General features: G+C 42.3%; 1 protein-coding gene across 1 annotated transcript in view; it reads left to right on the plus strand.

The window, feature by feature from the left end:
* The first annotated feature begins 1626 nt into the window (after positions 1-1626).
* Positions 1627-20306, plus strand: part of FGF13 (fibroblast growth factor 13) — a 128331-nt gene continuing 109651 nt past the window's right edge. Inside the window, exons 1-4 of the mRNA XM_010572452.1 lie at positions 1627-1641; positions 4735-4750; positions 6208-6212; positions 9669-9836. Of these exons, the coding sequence (XP_010570754.1) occupies positions 9671-9836 (166 nt within the window). The 5' untranslated portion in view covers positions 1627-1641; positions 4735-4750; positions 6208-6212; positions 9669-9670. The remainder of the gene's footprint in view (positions 1642-4734; positions 4751-6207; positions 6213-9668; positions 9837-20306) is intronic.

The raw sequence follows: 20306 nt of genomic DNA on the forward strand, positions 1-20306 counted from the left end.
AATGTTACATTACACAAGAGCATTCTAATATTTCATAAGTAGTGAACTGTAGCTCTCTCAAAAACTGTTAGCTTCCCACTCATGCCTGGACCTTTCTAACAGTCCTCTTGCCACCTCCTCCTCTGCTTGCCTGATTTTTACCACACTGCAAGGATATTCTCTTAGAAACAGCGACATTCCTTGCTTTTTCTCCCTAACTTTCTCAATGGAGGGAAAAGTAAATTCACTGTTGTGTATTGTGTGACTCCGAGGTACTCTCTGCATTGAGCTGGTCAGAGTGGGTTTTGTGGTAGATAGGGGTGAGTGAGGGCTGTGAGCAAGCTCTCGTTTCCATCTGGGGTTGCCTTTCATCTCCTCATGTCATCTACAACGCTCCCTTCCTTGTGTCTTTGGAGCAGAAAGAGGAACACTTGATCCACAAGCTGCATGCTGGTGCGTTAGGTGGCAGCCAGAACTTGATCTGAAGATGCAACATCTTTTGTTGGCTGTGCAGTTTGGATGAGTTATCTTCTGAAGCTGGCCAAGCAAGTCCTGCCGTTTCGGCATCCTCCCTTGAGCCAGCCCCTACTTCTCCATGAAGTGTCCCTGATAACACTCTGGTGTGCTTACAGCTCTGCCGTGCGCTGGTCTGTGTGCCTGTTGCTCTTGATACGCGCACTCCAGAAAAATGAATAGTACGCTGTAAATTACTATCTTGTCTGCTGTGGTGCATGGAGCAACCCACCTGTTTGGAAAGCAGCCAGCTTGCGTTTATTTTAGCAGATGGGAAAAGCAGAAAGGCACTCAGAGTAGGCAGGGAAGCAATATTTATTCATTCAGTGGCAAGCATGGCAAAGCGGTGAACTGAGCTGCAGAGTTAAATAAGAGTGGGCACATGTCTTGCATAGCAAAACCGCAGATCCTGGTGGCTGGGAAGGGAAAGGCGGTGGGTCTGCACAATGGAGAGTAAATTGTGGATGTTACTTAGCCCTCGATGAGCAGGAGTGTGGATCTCCTCTTTGTCACGGCTCAGATGCAGAAGGCTGACAGCACTGCCTAGCAGCATCTGAAGAGGAAACTGCAGTTCTCAAACCATGCTCTTGTATGTGGGCACAGTAAGATCACGGTTATAGGCAGCTGCATCGCTTAATAGTGGCCAGATTAGAGTTAATCAAAGGCTGTTTGGTAGTAGATGGGTGCCCGAAACAGCTAGGAAATAAGGCTGTTTAACATCTTTGCTGGTGATATGGACAGTGGGATTGAGTGCACCCTCAGCAAGTTTGCTGATGACACCAAGCTGTGAGGTGCAGTCAACACATTGGAGGGAAGGGATGCCGTTGGAGGGAAGGGATGCCGTCCAGAGGGACCTTGATGGTCTTGAGAGGTGGGCCCGCGTGAACCTCATGAAGTTCAACAAGGCTGAGTGCAAGGTCCTGCACATGGGTTGGGGCAATCGTAAGCATAAATACAGGCTGGGCAATGAGTGGATTGAGAGCAGCCCTTGGGGATGTTGGTTGATGAGAAGCTCAACATGGCCCAGCAATGTGTGCTTGCAGCCCAGAAAGCCAACCGTATCCTGGGCTGCATCAAAAGAAGTGTGACCAGAAGGTTGAGGGAGGTGATTCTGCCCCTCTGCTCCGCTCTTGTGAGACCCCACCTGGAGTACTGCCTTCAGCTCTTGGACCCTCAACGTAAGAAGGACATGGGCCTATTGGAGAGAGTCCAGAGGGCCACGAAGATGATCAGAGGGCTGGAGCACCTCTCCTGTGAAGACAGGCTGGGAGAGTTGGGGTTGTTCAGCCTGGAGAAGAGAAGGCTCCAGGGAGACCCTATCGCAGCCTTCCAATGCCTAAAGGGGCCTTCAGGAAAGATGGGGAGGGACTCTTTATCAGGGAGCGTAGTGATAGGACGAGGGGTAAAGTTTTAAGCTGAAAGAGGGTAGATATAGTTTAGGTATTAGAAAAAAATTTTCACTGTGAGGGTGGTGAGGCACTGGAACATGTTGCCCAGAGAAGTTGTGGATGCCCCATCCCTGGCAGTGCTCAAGGCTGGGTTGGGTGGGGCTTGAGCAACCTGGTCTAGTGGAAGGTGTCCCTGCCCTTGGCAGGGGGGTTGGAACTGGGTGATCTTTAAGGTCCCTTCCAACCCAAACCATTCTATGATTCTATGTACAGAAATGTTAGTGCTCTTTCCACAGGGGAAAGAGGAGATGCATTCTTAGCAGAACTTATCAACAGATTTTTGATGTTGGATGTCATTGTCTTTACTATGCACGAGGATCTAAACGCAGCCTTATCTTGGCTAGTCTTTTTAGAGGATAACAGCCTATTACTGCTAGCAGTTAATCCAATTACTCTTTTAGGTCAAGAGGGAGTGTTCTGTGCAAATATTTTTGGAAGATCTGAAAAAATTGTTCTATGTGGTTGACCCAAACAGAGCATATCTCAGAATTTGTCAGCAGATCAAAAAGTTTAGAAATTCCTACACATATTGAAAGAAATGTGTTCAAAAGGGCTGTAGGCTTTCAATTTTGATTGCAAGACAATAGCTGCTTATTTTAAAAATGAAGATATTTCAAAATGGAAAGTAGTTTCAAATAAAAAATAAAAACACTATCTGAAATCATCAGTGAAATTCTTTGATTTGGAGGGTGAAGGCAGGGTTGTGCAAACCTTAAGAATTAATTCAGAATTAAATGTTTTGCCTAAAGCAGGTTTCAACCGCATCATTTTGTTCCTGGTTCTCTAATAAGGATTTTATTGAGTGTGTAGCAAGGGACTGTGGAATAACTACCAATGATCCATCTAAAGAAGGAGTAGTGCTGTTTTAGAGAGAAGAAATCCGCATGTGCATGAACTGGAACAGACTTAAGTGAAGTTTGTTCCTATTTTATTGAGGGGGAAGGTGTCGCACTTGAGCCAGATTGGACGTTCTGCTTTGGATGTGCTTGACCAAGCCATGGGCGTAGGACTGTGGCACTCCATCTCCTCCCGCAGTCTTTTACAGAGGGGATTTCTGTTCACTGCTTCATTTCTGTCTAGGTATGAGGCCTCCAAGTAGGTTTAGGATTTGGCAGAAACCTTTGGAGGTGCTTATGCTGCAGCCTCTGCTGTGACTGCAGCAGTTTCGGGCTGTTTGGATGAGATTCAAGCTAGCGTGGTTGGCTGCGGCTGCTGCTGGGGTAACAAAAACCGATACAACAAACAAAACCGATATTTGATGCGGGATGGGGAACCTTCCTCAGGGGCTGGGTAAATGCTGAGGTCCAGGCTGCTGCTGCCTATGTAAGTGTTAGGGAATCTCTGCCTTGCATGGTAATCACAGAGGAGCTGGATTGTTGGCTTTGCCATAAGGATTATTACTTGCACATCAATGGTGAATTTTTAATATTCGAGTGACATTTATGCCATAAATAGGAATTTATCCTCCCTCTCTCACCAGACACAGAAAAGAGCTTTTAGACCATATACTGTTGAATCCGAAAAGCCTCAATTCCAAATAACCAACTGCAATCTAATTTAGATCAGCAGTTTGAAAAATCATTAGTTCAAGTAGTAAAAGCCCTCTATTGGATAAGGAATTTGCTTCCCCACAACTGTAAGTAGCTGAGCTCTTAGGGACAACTGTTGCCCATCTCAAAATTTATGCTCTCTTCGTGCACGCTATAAAACTGTCCTTTTAATATCAGTTCAAAAATAAGCACAGAGAAACAGTTGCCATAGAGGAAATTTATAGTATTGGTTTGAGAACAAAAGACCAGGCGCTGCTTCCCAGTAAGAGGAGTGAATGAGTTGTGTCGCTGGCAGGCTGTCATCCGTCACGGACCCTGTCCAGCAGCAGCCTCCAGATGTAATGAGAGTTCATTTTGAGCAGAGTTTTAATTTTGAAATATCATCTAAAGAAACCCAAGGTAAAAGTTATGTCTTCCAGAAGGTATTTTTGCTCTTTTGGTTTTTTAATTTTGAATAAGCTGGTGCATTTCTAATGTGGTGCCTGGTTTTGGTGGTGTACTGGGGAGAAAGGGCAAAAGGAGGGACTCCGGAAATGGCTTGCTGTGAATACAAATTAGAGAATTTGGCTGCTTGTGTTTCCTGTGATATCTATCTTAATTGTGAAAACTGCAAGTCAGAGTCAACCAGACTTCAAAGTTACAAGCACACAGATGCAAGCTGAAAGTAAGGTTTCTGGGTGACACAGAAGTGCCGGGGCTGTGTGGTAAGAATACTTCATCGAGATTTTGGCAAAGCTGGATAGGGAAATGGTATGGATAGACTGTGTTGCCATTAAGAGGTTTTGAGTGTATTACAACCCCAGAATAGAATTTTATTTTATTTTTTAATTAACTTGTAAGTATTTTTGTGCCCTGAGTTCATTATGTTGTTCGGGTGGCTTACAAAAACCACATCTTCAACTGGAATAAATTAGGGAGAAAACAAAGCAGTAATGAAAAGAAGCAAAGGGAATTGTTATTACATGTATACCTGAGAGCTTTTCCTCAGTTGCTTGAACTGGGAAAATGTTATTACAGAAAAACACCCCACTTTCCTACCCATTCTCTGTCCTGCAGGCAATCACTTGAAGCAAGTTATTTTGGAGAGGTTTTTTTAGATTTTCTCCTGTAAGGAGCTAACAACAACTTGATATCCTCATGTTTTCCCTAAAAGGAAAAAAACATTTCCTACATAACTCTAAACAGCCTCAGGGGCCTGAGTAACTTCACTTGAGACCTTTCTTTTGCTTTTGTGGGTGGAGGAGGCAGAGGATGAAGGAGGTGCTTGGTGAGCATTGCCTCTTTGTTTCACAGCAGAGTCTGGCAGGCCACAGTGGTGAGGCATGTGCTGCTGCTCTTATTTTTCAAGAGTTGTACTGGGGGGAATGTTTGGTTGTAGGGGGGTTTTTTTAGGTTGGTGGGTGGGGTTGTTTTGTTTTGGTTTGGTTTTTTTTTTTACAACTTGCTCCCTTGTGCCAAAGAGAGGGGATTTGCTTCACTTTGTGGATGCATGATTTAAGAGGCACTCTAATGCTCTTCATGGCTTGAAGATCTAGTGTAGAGCTTTGACTCTAGTCCTTCCAAAATGCCAGAAAAGCTAATTTATTGCAAGTGTAAGTATCCTGGGGCTCACAGCATGTAAAACTAACCAGACTAAGAAAAGTAAGGGAACTGAAGAAGGAGGAAGGAAATTCATGTTTCAGGTAATGACCTGAAAAGTCATTCGAGGAGGGAATGGGTCCGTGGAAGTATACAATTTTTGTGTTAAATTGTGTCATACATTCAAGAATAACAGTCTAACAGGAACATGAGGATTTCTTTTGCCTGGATATTAATACGTATTTACCCTAAGGTTGCTACAGCCTTTAGCTAGCAGAGCTGAAGCCTCTCCATGTAAAACCGAGGGGGGGGAGATGCTTCCTTACAGCTTTATTAAACTCTGAATTATATCAAAGATTATTCAGTTGGAACCCAAGCCAAGGCCTATGGACAGGGTTGATGTTATGGTTTCTGGCAATTCTAGATGGGACTGAAATGCAGTTGGATATAAAAGAAAGACACAAACCAGCAGAGTGTTTAGCTGGTGTGTTTATATAAAGTAAACATGTTTGAATTTATCTTGAAAAACATCCTGGTGCCAGCAGTCATCCTAAAGATCTCTTTCCTCTCTCAGTAAGGCTTATAGGAAGAAGGAATTCTTTTCCTACTGGCTTGTTGACAGTAAGTTTTTATTATTGTAATTATTATTTTTTTAAAACTAAGGAATATGCTACAGGGTGGTACTTAGCAAGTTGAATGTCTTGATGTAGGAAACATAATAGTTACTGCAGCTATTTTATGCTAACTGCTAAGCAAATTCCTCATGTATACACAGTTGCTGTGGTTTTGGTCTCCAGCAAATTAGGGGGGGGAGGAGTTTGGGGTTTGTTTTTTGTTTTCTTTTTTTTTCTTAAAGCTATGAAGTATTTATTTATCATCTTCCAACTGGGATTATTCAAGTTCTTTACTAGTGTCTTAATGACCTGTGTCCGTGACGTATGAAGTCTTGTCCCTTTTTTACTCATGGGAAGATGGAAATGTAGACTGCTGAGGTCCTTCACCCATGAGGATGGGGAATATGTTAGGGTGCGCAGCTGCTGAAGTGTAACAACAGAGGCATAGCTGAATATTGGAGGCTGGCAGGATGACTACGCATCTGCCTTCAGGAAGGTGGCCAAGGAAATGTAGATGTGCCTCAGTGAAGGTTTCTTCTAACTGCTCTTGAGAACAGCATCTATGTGATGGAGTGAAGCTGGGCATCTGCCAGGCTTCTCGTGGGTCTTCTGCTGCCCTTGTTGAGCTTGGTGCTGGCTTGTGATTACTCCCAAGTTAGCTGATTTAAAGCTAGCTCGTGTATCTCTGCATTACACAGAGGAGTGTAATTGTATCCTAGGTCCTGCAATTAGCAGAGTCTGTAATGGAGGGAGCAGTTGAGTACAAGCAATGTCCTCTGCTCCATATAGCACATTATGTAAATACTGCTTTAGATTTTTGTTAATTCCCTAAAATTTACTAGTTCTCCCCTACTTTGTTGTATGTGTGATTCTTTCATAAGAGTGGGGTTTATCCCATTAGCAAAATCATAGCAGATTCCTGGCGATGTTTTTCCCTTTTCCAAAGTGCTTGTTCACAGTTGTTTAATAATGATCCTTTCATGGTTGTGCACTGATTATTTTTAGTCATCAAAAATGGACATCATCAGGTTTTTAAAGCTTTTTACATTAGATTCTGTGTTATTGAAACTTCCCTGTGGACTGGTTCTTGGCACCCATAGTTGAGGTCCTGTAGCTGTGATTTCAGTGGCTCCGTGAGGATGTCTGGCTGTCATCATAGCAGGGAAAAGGAGGCACTGAGGTCAGGGGGTGTTCCTAGTTTTGTAATAAATTCTCAGCCTGACTTGAAGCCATTCATCATGTTAAGAAAAGGTTTTAGCTGTTCCTTCAGAACACTGACATCAATTAAGTTATCCATACATCATTCCAGCATTAAGGCTTTATTAGAGCTGTGGTTCCTAGGGTTTGCTCCAGATGTCAGTGCTACGATGGTCCTCAAAACCAAGACTCATTTACACCTGCTGTCCTGGATTCTAGTAACCTGAGGTGCTTTTGTTGATTTCAGCATGTTCTTCACTCATTGAAGGTGTGATTCTCTTTGTGGCTCATTCATATTTAAATAAATATGTGTAGGTGATGACATGAGTGTGTAGGTAACTGGTAAAGGACAAATTATATCTTCTCCACCTGTCTTAGTGAGCTTGCCTGAGATAAGGGTGGACCCACCCAGTGATGTCAAGCAACTATTTGCCAAACACTTGACAAATGGAATCAGGCTGTGGAGTTGGTTTGCCGATGCTGCATGAGCCCTCTGAGCTTACAGAAGCTGAGAAATCATAGCCCAGTGCCAAACAGCTCTTGTGGCTGGGAGAATAGGTCTTTATGCCGTACGTTTGGGTAAGTAGCTCCTTCTCCCCTGCAGACCCTGTTTAGCAGCTGCTGGCCTGATTTCTGCTTTTTTTTTTCACTGAAGCAGCAGTCCAGCACCACACAGCATTGAACCTTGTGGGTAATTCTCTGAGCTCCTGCATTTGAACAGGACTCCCCAGGAGGGACTCTGCCTCTCGGAGGGTCAGCCCAGGGACATGCCTTTTGCCCAAAGCTGAGGTTTTGACGGCGGGGCATGCTTTGCTGTGTATCAGCCAGCTTGCTGGCGGAAGGTAGCTGTGCATTTCACTCTTCTGCTGGCTATTCATGTTTCACGGTGCACGTTATCCTTTATCCCTGTAAATGTCAGAGGGACGCGCCGCAGGGCTCCCACACGGTTGACGTCAGTGGCAGTGCACGCAGCTCGCTGGTGGCTTTACACGGACGCCAGCAGCAGCAGCTGCGTGATGTCTTTTTGGAGGAGTTGACCCATCAGGGCTTGTTGGTCTTTGGCTTATCTTGGGTGTTGACTCGTAGTAATTACTCCCAGCAATTGCCCTTCAGTCTCAGGGCTGTCCGTGTGTTTCATGAACACATACGTACTCTTCAAACAAGCCAAAGTAAAACTAGTATTGTTAAGAGAGCAATTACATGGCAACCGAGACCTTGTGCTCCATTGACCCGCTGCTCTTTTTTGAATCACTTGTGCTTTCCTATTAGCTCATGCATCCCTTTTAATGACACTTTATATGGATTATTAGTGTGTGTTACTGATGCTGCGTGTAGTCTAATGAAGCAATAACAGCCAAGGTGCAAAGTGTCTCCTGTGGATTAATGAGGTCTTGAAAGAAGGTGACTGCCCACTGTGAAAAGAAAGACTATCAAGTTGAATCACTTATTTATCACCTAGATATGACTCTTACTAGTACCATCCTTGATAGGAGAGAAAAAAATCAAGTGCATGAAAATGCAAGAGGATAACATTTGTTTGAAGGGATCCATGTTTAAATCTGACAGTTTTTAAAAATGATTATACACTGGCAGATATTTAGGAAACAGTTAAATTGTTTGAATTACTGGCCAGCACTTCTAGAACCATATAAACTTAGGTAGCGCTGGTGCATCTGTGGTTTTAAGCTAGCCTATCAATAGTTACTTTCCTGATTGTTGGAATTTTACTTTCCTAATTCTTGGAATTTTTTTTTTTTTTTCTTGCCATAGGGTTGGAGAATCTCAGCTTGGTTTTGGCTGTGGTTTTATATCTCTGCATCACACTATAAATAACTAGTAGTGGTTAGAGACTGTCTTTTGAAAAAGCATTTAATTTTTGTTCTTGAGAGATGATCTGTGCCTTAAAGCTGTAAGCTGAGGAATCTCACTATCTCTGTTATTAAGGCTTCATTTTTTAGATAGTGGGAAAGTGTTCCAATTCTTTCTGGTAATGTAATACTTTGAGGTAGCTGGAGCTTTCTGTACGCTATATATTTTATCTTTATACTGTTTAATAGTCTGACCCCATTCAGAAAACATTTCAGACTGCATATAATTTATGTTATTAATGGCAGTATTGATTTATAAGATCAACTTTAAAAAATGACTTGCTGTTTTACAAGAAAACCATCAAAAGGATTAATGTGCTTTCTCTTTGTACATCTACTCTTCTATCCATTGAAAATGACGATCAAGTCAAATGTCATTGGATTATCGTGCTTGCTCTAAGGAAATGTGTATAATTATATGTCCTGATAAAGGCATGTTCTTTTTACTTTGGGGAACAGATATACTGATGTTGCATTACCTGCAGCTGTGCAATGATTACATCCTGATGTTAATGTAGAGATTGCCTGTGGCTAGGCAATAAAAGCATGCTTTGTTTGCTTTTTTTCTCTTAATCTGCATGGAGAATAGATATAGGTGCTATAGGGGAATAAAGCAAAGACATAGAAGAGAACCTTGTTGCTTTTTGGAGCAGGGTATTATTCTACTATTTATTAAAGCTGCATGAACCAATATAAAGTGTTGATGTTTATGAGAAGTGTTGTTTATAGAAGTAAATGTTTTCCCCACCCTTCTACCACCGTGACTAAGATACTTTACACGTTAAATTTTATTTTCCTTCCTATAAACATTTTTTTCTCTCCTTTCTTTCCCCCACCCTGACATTATGTAGTTGATTTAATTCTCTAGATTGCTTTCCTCAAGCTCTAACTTGAGTTCATTTTGTTATGTGGTGACCACAGTTATGGATGACGCTCCCCCTGGCACACAGGAGTACATTATGTTACGGCAAGATTCGATCCAATCTGCGGAGTTAAAGAAAAAAGAGTCCCCTTTTCGTGCTAAGTGTCACGAAATCTTCTGCTGCCCACTGAAGCAAGTGCACCTCAAAGAGAACACAGAGCCGGAAGGTTTGTGGCACTATGGATCCATGTTCTGTTTGTTTCTATTATTTTTATTTTTCCATGTATGTCCCTAGAGTGTGCTGTGTGTTTTCTAGCCTGTGTCAGTGCGGTGCAACTGATGCAGGAAGCGTGATGCACTCCATGTCCCCCTTTGCTTGCCTGTTAGTGTCTGATTCAGCTATCACGGGACACTATAATATAAGCTATGTACAGTATCATTCTAGACAAGAAGTGGCGCTGCTTTTTCTTAAATAAAGTTTGTTTGTTTCAGCTCTCATCATTACACACTGCCCTTTTTTTGGCTGCCCAAAGTTGCTTGCTACTTAAACGGCATCAATTCCTAGTTGGTTCTTTCCAGTAACATTTCTGAAGCTGCACTCTGCTGAAAATATGGCACTTAGACTCAGATTCGGCTTATCCCCAACACCTTTCACTCCATAAGGCTTCTGCATAGCGCTAGAGAATGCTCATAACAGCTGTACTTCAGTGAAGCAGGATGAAGTTTGTATGTAATGCACGCCTGGTTGCATTTTGGAAAATGAAATGCATGCAGAGCAGAAAAAAAATAAGTAGAATGTTTTCCTTTTCAGATAAAGCAAAGGTATGGTCTCTTCTAATGCCATGTTTACTAATATGAAATTACTAATGAGGTATCTATATCTTTAACTTGTTCGTCCAGTGTACATAAGATTAAGCTATTTTAAATTATATTTTTTAATATTTTCTCTTATTGTTCCATGAGTGTTTTGCATTACTGCCTCATATTCTACATGGTAAGCCTTCTACTTTTTGCATAAGCTCCAGTATCTGCCAAGACAAATAATGCTACTTCTGGTAGATGTATTTTAAGATGAAAAATTCAGGGCTGGATTCTGCCACAATTGAGTCTGCAGGAATGGCAAAGTGAGCAGGTTGGAGTCCTTCCTCGCAATTCATTTGTATTATTCTCTCTCTAATGATGGGCATCAGTTGCTGAGCTGTCACTATTAGCCAAAAATATTTCAGTCAATTGCTTTCTCCTGTTACCCCAAATTTTGCATGAATGTTCTTTGCACCACTTCTGGGAGATCTGTGTCTTTTAAAATAAAAGTGTTTTATTAAAATAGTATTTCTTTCTCATGTCACCAGAAATATTAAGTCTGACACAAACACTGGTGTAAGGTGTGGGGAGAGCTTTTTTGTTTCAGTGATGATATAACTGAATATTAAAATTGGGTTTTGAAAACACAGAGTCTAATTCTTCTCTCAGTTCTGGGGCTGACTTGATAGGAGTTGTGATTTTGTGATTCTGAACTCAATAAACATGAAGGAAAGGTGAATCCCATAGCATTTTTCTGGATTAGCCAATGTAATGAATTTCATATCATCTGTTAGGGTTTGTGGTGTTCATGAGTAAATTATGAGCCCAGAACTGTTCATGTCAAGCTCCTCTAGGAAGACGATGACGGCTGAACTACTAGAGGTGCTCAGCATCTTCAGCAAGTGATATTTGGTGAAATGAAAGATTCCATGTGAGCCATAAAATGCAGGATCCTAAACTTGGCATCATTGACTCACATGAGGTATTTCAATTTCTCCTTGTGCTCATGCGTAACTCCAGCAGAACCTGATGGTCATTTCATTGGAACTTATACTGGGAGCTGAATTCCTGCTGGGGAGTGGCTCTTAGCTAGGTCTGATCATTTTCAGTGAATAAATCAACAATTTACACACCAATGGTATGTTCAAGAGGAACAAGGGAAGCAGAAGTATGCTGGGCCTTTATCTCCAGAGCATGAGTCTCCTTGGGCCATGGTTTGGTCCAGTGTTGAGGAATTCAGGACCTGCTGAGTGAAGCTTGCAAGGTGCAGGCTCTAAGTGAAGACTTGGGGAGCATCAGTTCTGCCGTATTGTCGCCTGGAAGCCAACAGTTGCTCTTAGATTCTCCATAAATCTACATACTGTCTCTCTCCAACAACAGCTGTGTTACTCCTTCCTCCATGGCATATGGTATTGTTAATCATTCTTACTGAAAATGTTTAGTTCTAAGAGGAAAGCTTTTCATCTTTTACTGCGGTGTACAAGGATGAATGTCTCCTCCCCTTCCCCTTTTTATCCCTCCTCCTCTCCTCTGGGAATTTGGCGTTACTAGGCAGGGCACAAGAAGCTATGGCCATATATTGACTTGTCCCACAACTGTCTGAGTTGATGGGAATTCATAGGGTATCAATTTTTATTGTTGCATGATTTCTCTATGTGTTTCTGTGAAAGATGTTGCCCCTAGCATGAGAGGGAAAATACACGTTTAGGAGTCCTTTTGGCCTCTGTTGCAGCTTAAATTGCCTGGGTTGCATTGGTCTTTTTCTTCAAAACCTGTGAATTGCCTGGCAAAGGTGTTGGACCCACTGAAAGACTGATGGGCGTCATCCTCAGTGGTTTGTTGACATGAAGCTTGAAAAGTTCTGAGTGTGAAATGATCTGAACTGTGCTTTCAGTGCAAACACTAGAACAGTCTGTTGAAGTTAATGGAGTGGCTGAAGGAAACCCTACCTGAATACCTCCTAGTGTGAACCCAGCACTTAACAGCTCAATTGTGCTGTGAGGATGAATGAAAGTAAATGTTTAAATTTGTTACTGTAGCATAATTTACACATTTTTGAAGGTACTGGAAAGTATGGCAACTAGGAAGCTATTAGGAAAGCTCTCTGAGTAGAATGTTGTAATGGAAGTTTTATGGAAAATTGCAGACTTGAAAGACACTGCAGAGTGTGTACATATATGTGTACATATAAAAATGTACCTTTTTTTATCTGCTGAGTGGTGACATGGGAACACATAGTAAATCCTGAATGTTCCTAACTTTGCAACTCTTTGCCTAACTATTTCATTTACTCTGCACTTTTTAACCACTTTCATACAGGGTTAATGCTTGGGGAGCCTCATTTATCCCTTCGGGATCTGAACCCCTTAGGGATATATGATGACACCAGGTAAAAGATTTTCCTGGATTTTGAAGGGGTGTTTGGGGAATATTCTAGTATTTGCTGAAAGACTTAAATACCACCTCGCTCTGGTATCTGGACCAGGTGGCTCTTATCTCAGGCCCATTTCTAAAAGCAAGAGAAGGAGTGAGAAAAGTAGATCCATGTTTCCTAAAGTAACCTGTCTTGGTTTCTTGTTCTTTTCCTGACACCCTACCTGCCTGCCTGCAATGTCATCATTTTTCACAGCACCCATATGCTTCAAATACACCTTAGCAGATTAGCTCCAGGGCCAGTACACTTGATATCAGCCTGGAGGACACACAGAAGAAGGTCCTTGGTCCAGTAACTATAGCAAGGACAGTCTTTTTTTAAGTGGTAGATGTGGAAGGAAGGTGGAGGACAATAGGAAATGGCAACTATATAATCTTCCCAAAATGTAGAAATTTCCATTTGAGTCCAGTGCCAGCAGGGTGATGTCTGTCAGTCTGGACCATGGTTCAGATAGGATGCTGCCTTTCCTACCTAATGCTATGGGAAACTTTGGACTAAGTTAAAAGATGAGCTGCTGCTTTATTCTGCATCATTCCAGCTTCGTGTTGTCAAAGTCATTCTACAGTTTACAACGTTATGGATCTCTCAAATGCAATAAAACAAACGGACCTGACATCCTTACCTGGATGCTAGGTCCTGTGGGCATTGTGCATTGTTTACAATTACATCCAAGCAGCAGCAAAACACAGGGTGTTTTTGTAGCTTCCCTCAAGCCAGGAATATACTGCTAGCAGGAGAAGGGCCATCTGAAGTACATTTTGCAGCTATTTGTTCTCTTAAATAGTTTAAACATAAGCTGCTGCTATCTGTATAAAACATGGTTACATAAAAAGAAGTCTGCTCCTGGAAAACTAATTTGAGTTGTATTATTACATCCAGAGGAGGGAATATAATGAGAGAAATGTTTCTTAAAAACACCCATTGGTTAGTCACAGTCACATAATCAAGAGTCTTGGCCTCTCGCCCACAGTTCTGTTTTCATGTGGGATTTTTTTGCCTTTTTTTTTTTTTTTTTTTTTTGGTAACATTTAGTCTCCCTCCAGGCATACATAACCTTTTTACACAGAAAAGCAGACAAGCATGGCAAAATATGTATTGGGGATGGGGAGAGGGAAATCTGGGATAGCAGCTGGTAATGAGGAAAGGCAGCTTTCCTCAACCAACAGGAAATCTGATTAGATAGAAAATGTTAAGGATGCTAATGTGAAACAAGCAGCTTTGCGGTTGCCCTTGACAATGGCTTGTTATCTTCATCCCTAGCAATGGGATGACTGGCAGAGCCAGTCCCGGGGGCGAGGAAAAGGTAGGACATTTAAGCACATTATGTGGGAGGCTGGCTCTTCTGCCTACTCCATGTGCACACGCGGTTTTGTCATCAGCAGAAATTCAGAGCCTTTATGTTGTCATACTGAATGTCCCTTTGGTGCTCTAAGTGTCGTGTCACCACTGATAGTACTGTTACTTGGCACTCTAATTATACACTTTTCTTCTAGACCAAATCAGTCCTATTAGCCTGGCTCCTTCATTTAATTATCTTAATGCTTGTGCATTTCTGCACTTTAGAGGACAAAAAGAAAGACGAAGGGGGAGGAGACCGTGTATTTGAAATCATGGAGAACTGTGAGAGGTTTTTAAACTTTACGTATTGTTCAGAACTGAAAAAGACTTTGTATTCCAGTGGGGAATAATAGAGATGAGGGAATAATAGAGATGAGGAAATACCAGAGCCATGTGAAACATAGGTACAGCCGCGTGTGCCGGTTGTGTCCGAGATGTTCAGACCCAGCACACTTGGCTGTGAGACACCAGCGAGGAGGTTCAGCATCTGCGCTGCGCGTGCATTCAACATCAGATTTAAACTGGACCAACAGCCACCTGAAAATAACTCACTGGTTCGTTGAATAGGGGCTCCTACTAAGTTATATGATTCTATTTAGAAACTTTATTAGGGTTATGGTCCCTTGATACTAAGTTAATCACATTTCATAATCTTCCATGATGTTTCTCATCATGTCTTCTGCTTTCAATGGAGGTGAAAAGTGAAGACGTGGTATCCCATTTGCCAAGGCTCTTGCCAACAGGAGTATTTAACCCTTTCCTGCTGCAGCTAAGCTGTCTGGCCTGAAGCAGTTCATCCCACGGAGGGCAGGCAGTCTACTATTGCCTGGTGCTGGGCCCTGCAGCCCTCTGTGCTCTCATCATCAGCCTTTTCCTCAGCAAAACCTTGTTCTTGACTCAGCTTTTGTCTGCACCTCTCGGGTCCTCCTGTGAGGAGCGTGAAGCTTTCACCTTGCCTCGCTCCTGAGTCCTGGCACTGGCAAGAAGCAGCAATGAGCAGTGCCTGAGCCTTTTCCAAGAGGAAATGAAAATCAGCTCTGAATCCTGTCTGTCTGGATACGCATGGAGTTGCTGCAGCTATGGGACCATATCTATAGTGGAGGATGATCTAAAGGGAGTGACACAGACCGCAAAAGCCAAAGGTCTGAAGCTGCCACTGTTATAATGGCTTTTTCCCCCCAAAGAGAAATCAACTTTGACTTGAGTGATTAAATGATGACCTTCTGTTTCAGGGCATTGGAAGGCAGTGGTGACAACTGCACTCTTATTTTCTTCAGATGCTTACTACATAAAGCAGAATAGCTCAGTCCTGTAAGTGTCTGAGCCCTCTTGCCCTGATCCTCCAAAGCCTTTAAGCACACGATTAACTTTAAACATGTGAGTACTCCCAGGAGAGTCAAAGGGGTTGGGATGTATTTAATGAGCTTACCTGAACACAGTCTGGGCCTGGCTCAGGTTCAGGCTCAGACAGTGCAAATCCAGAGTAATTCCACCAAAATCCAAGATTTACTCAATATTTACTTGTCTGCAAATGAGATCAGAACCCCCTCATAGAGTTTAATTTGATTTCTTCTTTTCTTACTCCCTTAGGAGTTTATATGGTCCTTATTGCCACAGTGGTTCGTGATTGAACGTGCATGTCATCATGGCACTCCTGTGCAGTAGGGAAATGTAATGTTTCCCATTATAAAGAGGGAACTGAAGGACTTGATTCTCAAAACTATTTGAGCATCTCATCAGCTTTAGTAATAATAACACTGCCTACTGAATCAGCTGAGCACTAGATACTTAACTATTACCTTTGGAAGATTCTGGGGTGTGACGCTTCTAGCCATGCAGAAATACAGCAGAGTTGGGAATTCAACATCTTTCCATGGACTTCAACTCAGATCCTGAGTTTTTTGTCTTTCTCTTAAGCAGCAGCTCAGCGGCAGCCTGTGCCAACTGATCTGCCGGCTACCTCCAGCCCTCCTTTCCTCTTGCCTCCCACCACGTGCTTGTGCATTGACCCATGCTTCGGCAAGTTCCACCACCAAACACCTTCTTTTCTCACCACGGGAGTTAAGGAGTGGCAGGCAGGGTGGGGTGACATGGTGAGGGACAGAGGACAGGGGGACAGTAGCAGCCAGCGTTAGCAGGTAATGCATGAATGGTGACAGGTTATCAGGCTCCTATTTCAGCTTTACCCTAAACTGTTACCCTCTACTACTACTTTAATTTTCCATACCTTCCTCACTTTTTGCTAAGTACTTGGCTCTATGCTTGGTGTTTACACATTCAGCTGCATGTGCTGCCTTATAAAAACCATCTCTTTTTAAGGTGGGTGGACGTGATTTAAAGAATAAGGTGGTGGTTCACTGTTTAAAGTCCTGAGCAGGAGGCATCTAACTGTTGATAAAACATTTCTATCAGTAGGCACTACAATGATTACAAAGTGTATATTGAGGAAGGCATTTGAGGTTTTGAAGAAAAGTCACTGAATGTAGCATTTCAAATGGCTTGCAAATCTCTCTTGTTCCTGAATTCACATACACCTGCCACCTCACAGGATGTGGTGCGAGAGCTCTCCTTAGGGCTTTACTTAGCTCCTGAGAGGCTTGGAGATCAGTGTGTTATACACAGCTATGATTCCTGCATTCTGTTGATTTGCTTTGCTAATTCTTTTTAACTTATACACCTGCCAGATTTTTCCTACCTACCTGAAAAATAAGGATTGCAGCTGTAAGATCCTTCTCGCTGTGTATGCATGCACCTCTCAGTCCAGGAAACAGTGTACACACCTTAGTCTGTTTGTCAGACTCAAATCTTTAGAGTAATGTGGCTGGAGGAAATGAAGATAAAATGTAAGGAATAAAGGTAGCCCAGACACCCTCTTTTGGACAGAAGAAGGATTTCAAACTTAACAGTGCCGCTGTTCTTCCTAGGCTGCCCTCCAGGCCAGCAGCTCACAGAGGGGGAATTCAGCTGGTGTCTGGCACTGATGGACCAATGCTCACCCTGCAGTCACTTCTTACCCAGCACTCTTCAGGGAGCTGATATTCAAGTCATAGTTCCTGCAGACTATGTCCTTTGATCAAACCTGCCATTACGAAGTACCTTTGTGTGTATACCTGTTAATGAATACCTAGTCCCTTTTGGACTATGTTCTTTTTTCTGCTGGACGCTTTATTTAGTGCCCAGATGTTTCCCAACCTCTGTAAAGCATGGTCAGATTTCAGCCTAATCGGTGCTGATTTTTCAGCATATGCAGACCTGCCTTTCTTGGGTGACTGTCCTCATGGAGTCATCAGGTGAGTGGTCCCAAGTCTGTAGGTAATAGATACACCAGGAGAAGCACTAAGAGTCCTCACAGTCCTTTTATCTGCCATTTCACCTGGCCACAAGTAACAAATTGGAAATTAAGTGTTAGTTGAACTGGGTTTTCCTGGTGCAAAAATTCAAAGGTGCAGCTGTAATTGTGAATTGTGTAATTGTTAGCCAAATTTGCACTCAGTAGCACCGGAGAAGTTTAAGTAAGTAATGGCATTAGGAGTAGTTTCAGTGCTTTTAGTTCAAGACAATGGGTTTTAATTCTCAAGCTGGAGCTGGCCTCACCACTGAACAGGTCATGGCAACCTAAAGAGAACTCTTATCTCCTACCTTACCTGTGTGCTCTTCGAGGCAAATCTTTTATCTATGCCTTTTGCTATTTTGCTCTCAGCTCAGAATAAATATTCACTATGGAGACAGTATCTGGCACTTAGCATATCTGAAGTAGGACATTTAGACCAAATGAGTCATGCTGATATTCTTTTCTCATCTCCTCTGTAAAGGACTCTTTGAGAGCTTCAAAGAGTGCTTCTTGTATGGAGGAAGGCCTTTGTCTTGCTACCTTTTCATTCCATGACTCTCCTGAGAAAGCATCAGACTTCACTCTTGAATCTGTCCTCATTTTAAATAAGAAGATATAGTTCTTTATTAATAATGAAGGTTTTTTCTTCGTACCTTATTCAGCTACATGGCCCGTCATAATTATTGCACGACCCTTTATCAGTGGTAATGTCTGTAGTATTTAAATACTGACCTTTGGGTTGAGAGCACACCAAATTTTTCATGCTGTTCTAGGTTTATGACAACTCTGGAAACAAGGAGTTGTTAAACTTTTTACCTATTACTGGGAAGTTGTTTCCTTTCCCAAGGCAATCACTTACAAGAGCATTTAGGCATGTCTACATGGTGCAGCAGAGCATACTGCAGAGATCCCCTAGCTACCATCCCGCATCTATGCAGTCCAGTGCAGCACCATGCAATGGTGTTAGTTATTAGTTAGCTCAGGGGTAATTAGCTTGAGTAACTCACAGTATTATGTTGCAGCATGTCTATGGTTTGCAGTTCCAGGGTTAGCTCAGCCCATATCTAACTCAGGGGTTTCTGCTCTTCAGTCCATCAACAGTTTGGGCCTTCAGCAGCTCTCATGCTTCTCCTAGTTCTGGATACTGCTCTGTCAGAGCTGTGGATGCTTTCAGAACAAAGCTGAAGAATTTTCACAGCAGTACATTTTACTTCAAATATGCGGTGAGCATGCTATGCAGTAATGTGGGTTAGTGTTCTCTTATGATTGCATAAGCAGTTAACTTTGGGTGGTAGTACTTTTGTCTCTATTTTTTGTTCTCTTTTAAGTGTCCTGGCCTGTAAAGCTAACGAAACTGAAGAAGCTTTACCCAGACCTCAGTTAGCACAACAGAGGTCCAAAGATTGCAAAAGGACACAGTTTTCCTAGAACACTTATGTAAAATTATTGAATGCTTTTTCAGTAGTGCCTGAGCGTTTGTGAAAAAGTCGGTGCTTAGACTGTTTCATATTCATTTTTTTGCCCACTGGTATCTATCTACAGAGTTTTCCTGCTGTGTACAAGTTCTTTGATTTTGCTTATAAGCTTAAAAAAAACCCCAGCTTTTGTAGGACAGTGCAAAATATTTGCATATCTTTTAAGACAGCTCTCGTCCTTCAGGACGGAAAGGTGTACTATCAAGTAATGGTGTTCAGGAAGACTGAATAGGTGATTGCTGGGCATTGATTCCAGTGTGTATGTTTGTTTCTTTCTGCCATGTGTTTGAAAACACCGAGGCAGATATTTTTTTTCTGAAAGACTGAGATTACAAAGAGGTAGGTTAAACCCTGAAGATTACAAGGGACATAAACCTGCAAAGGTTCTGACCTGCAGAGGTGTATCCAACACATGGCTGTACGTTCTCGTCAAGTGACACAATGTTCCTTGAACTTCTGCTGTAAAGAAAATTGCGGTGCATTTTGGAAACGAGTAGAAATCCTTTCTCAGGCATCTTGGATACTCCTGATCTGAAGCTGTCTGCAACAGTTTTCAAGTGCACTAATTCTTGCATGTTGATTTAGCAAGGAAAAAAATGAAGAATATATACAACTTACTGCACAAGAAGTCTTTAGGTACCAGCTGTCTCTCACGCTTGACATTTCCACATTACACAACAGTCCCTTCTAGAAAGGTTAGTGGTGCAGCTGTGTTAGTTCTCACTATTCTACACTATCTGGTCAAAATTAGCTCTCACAACAGAATAAAAATCTAGTGGCCACTCTTCAGGTTTGTGCCAGCACCATTAAGTCAGATCTGAATTTGTTTTGTGTGGCCCTTGGTGTAGAGAAGTCAGAAGAGCACCGATGTATAGAGTGGTGACTGAGTGTAATGTTACAGAAATATCTAAGCATCTTGATTGTTTTGCTGGAGCCCCATAGAGAAGACAAATGAAGTGGGCCAACCATGCTTCCTCTTAATTGCTCTGTTTGAGGTTTGGGTTTCTTAACAAATATATTCTAAATAACAGCTTAACCTTTCTCCTTATGCTTGGTTTTCCTTCTTGTTACAATACACCTGTCTCGGGGATTTTTTTCCTTGGATCTTGTGGAAGAGGCACATTTCATTCTTCAGCTGTGTTTCTTGCAACCTTTATGAGAAGGCTAGAGGCTGAGCTAGCCCTAGAGCCTCACATCCTTAGAGGATGAAACTGAGAGGTTTACCATAGAGGGTGAAAAACTATCTGTGCCCCCGAATCAGCAGAACTTACTCCATACAGCAAGCTGGTACTTTAGCATCCATTGAAGATGCATCAAT

Source organism: Haliaeetus leucocephalus, unplaced genomic scaffold, assembly GCF_000737465.1.
Source record: "Haliaeetus leucocephalus isolate CR32 unplaced genomic scaffold, Haliaeetus_leucocephalus-4.0 Scaffold340, whole genome shotgun sequence".
NCBI classification, from domain to species: Eukaryota; Metazoa; Chordata; class Aves; order Accipitriformes; family Accipitridae; genus Haliaeetus; species Haliaeetus leucocephalus.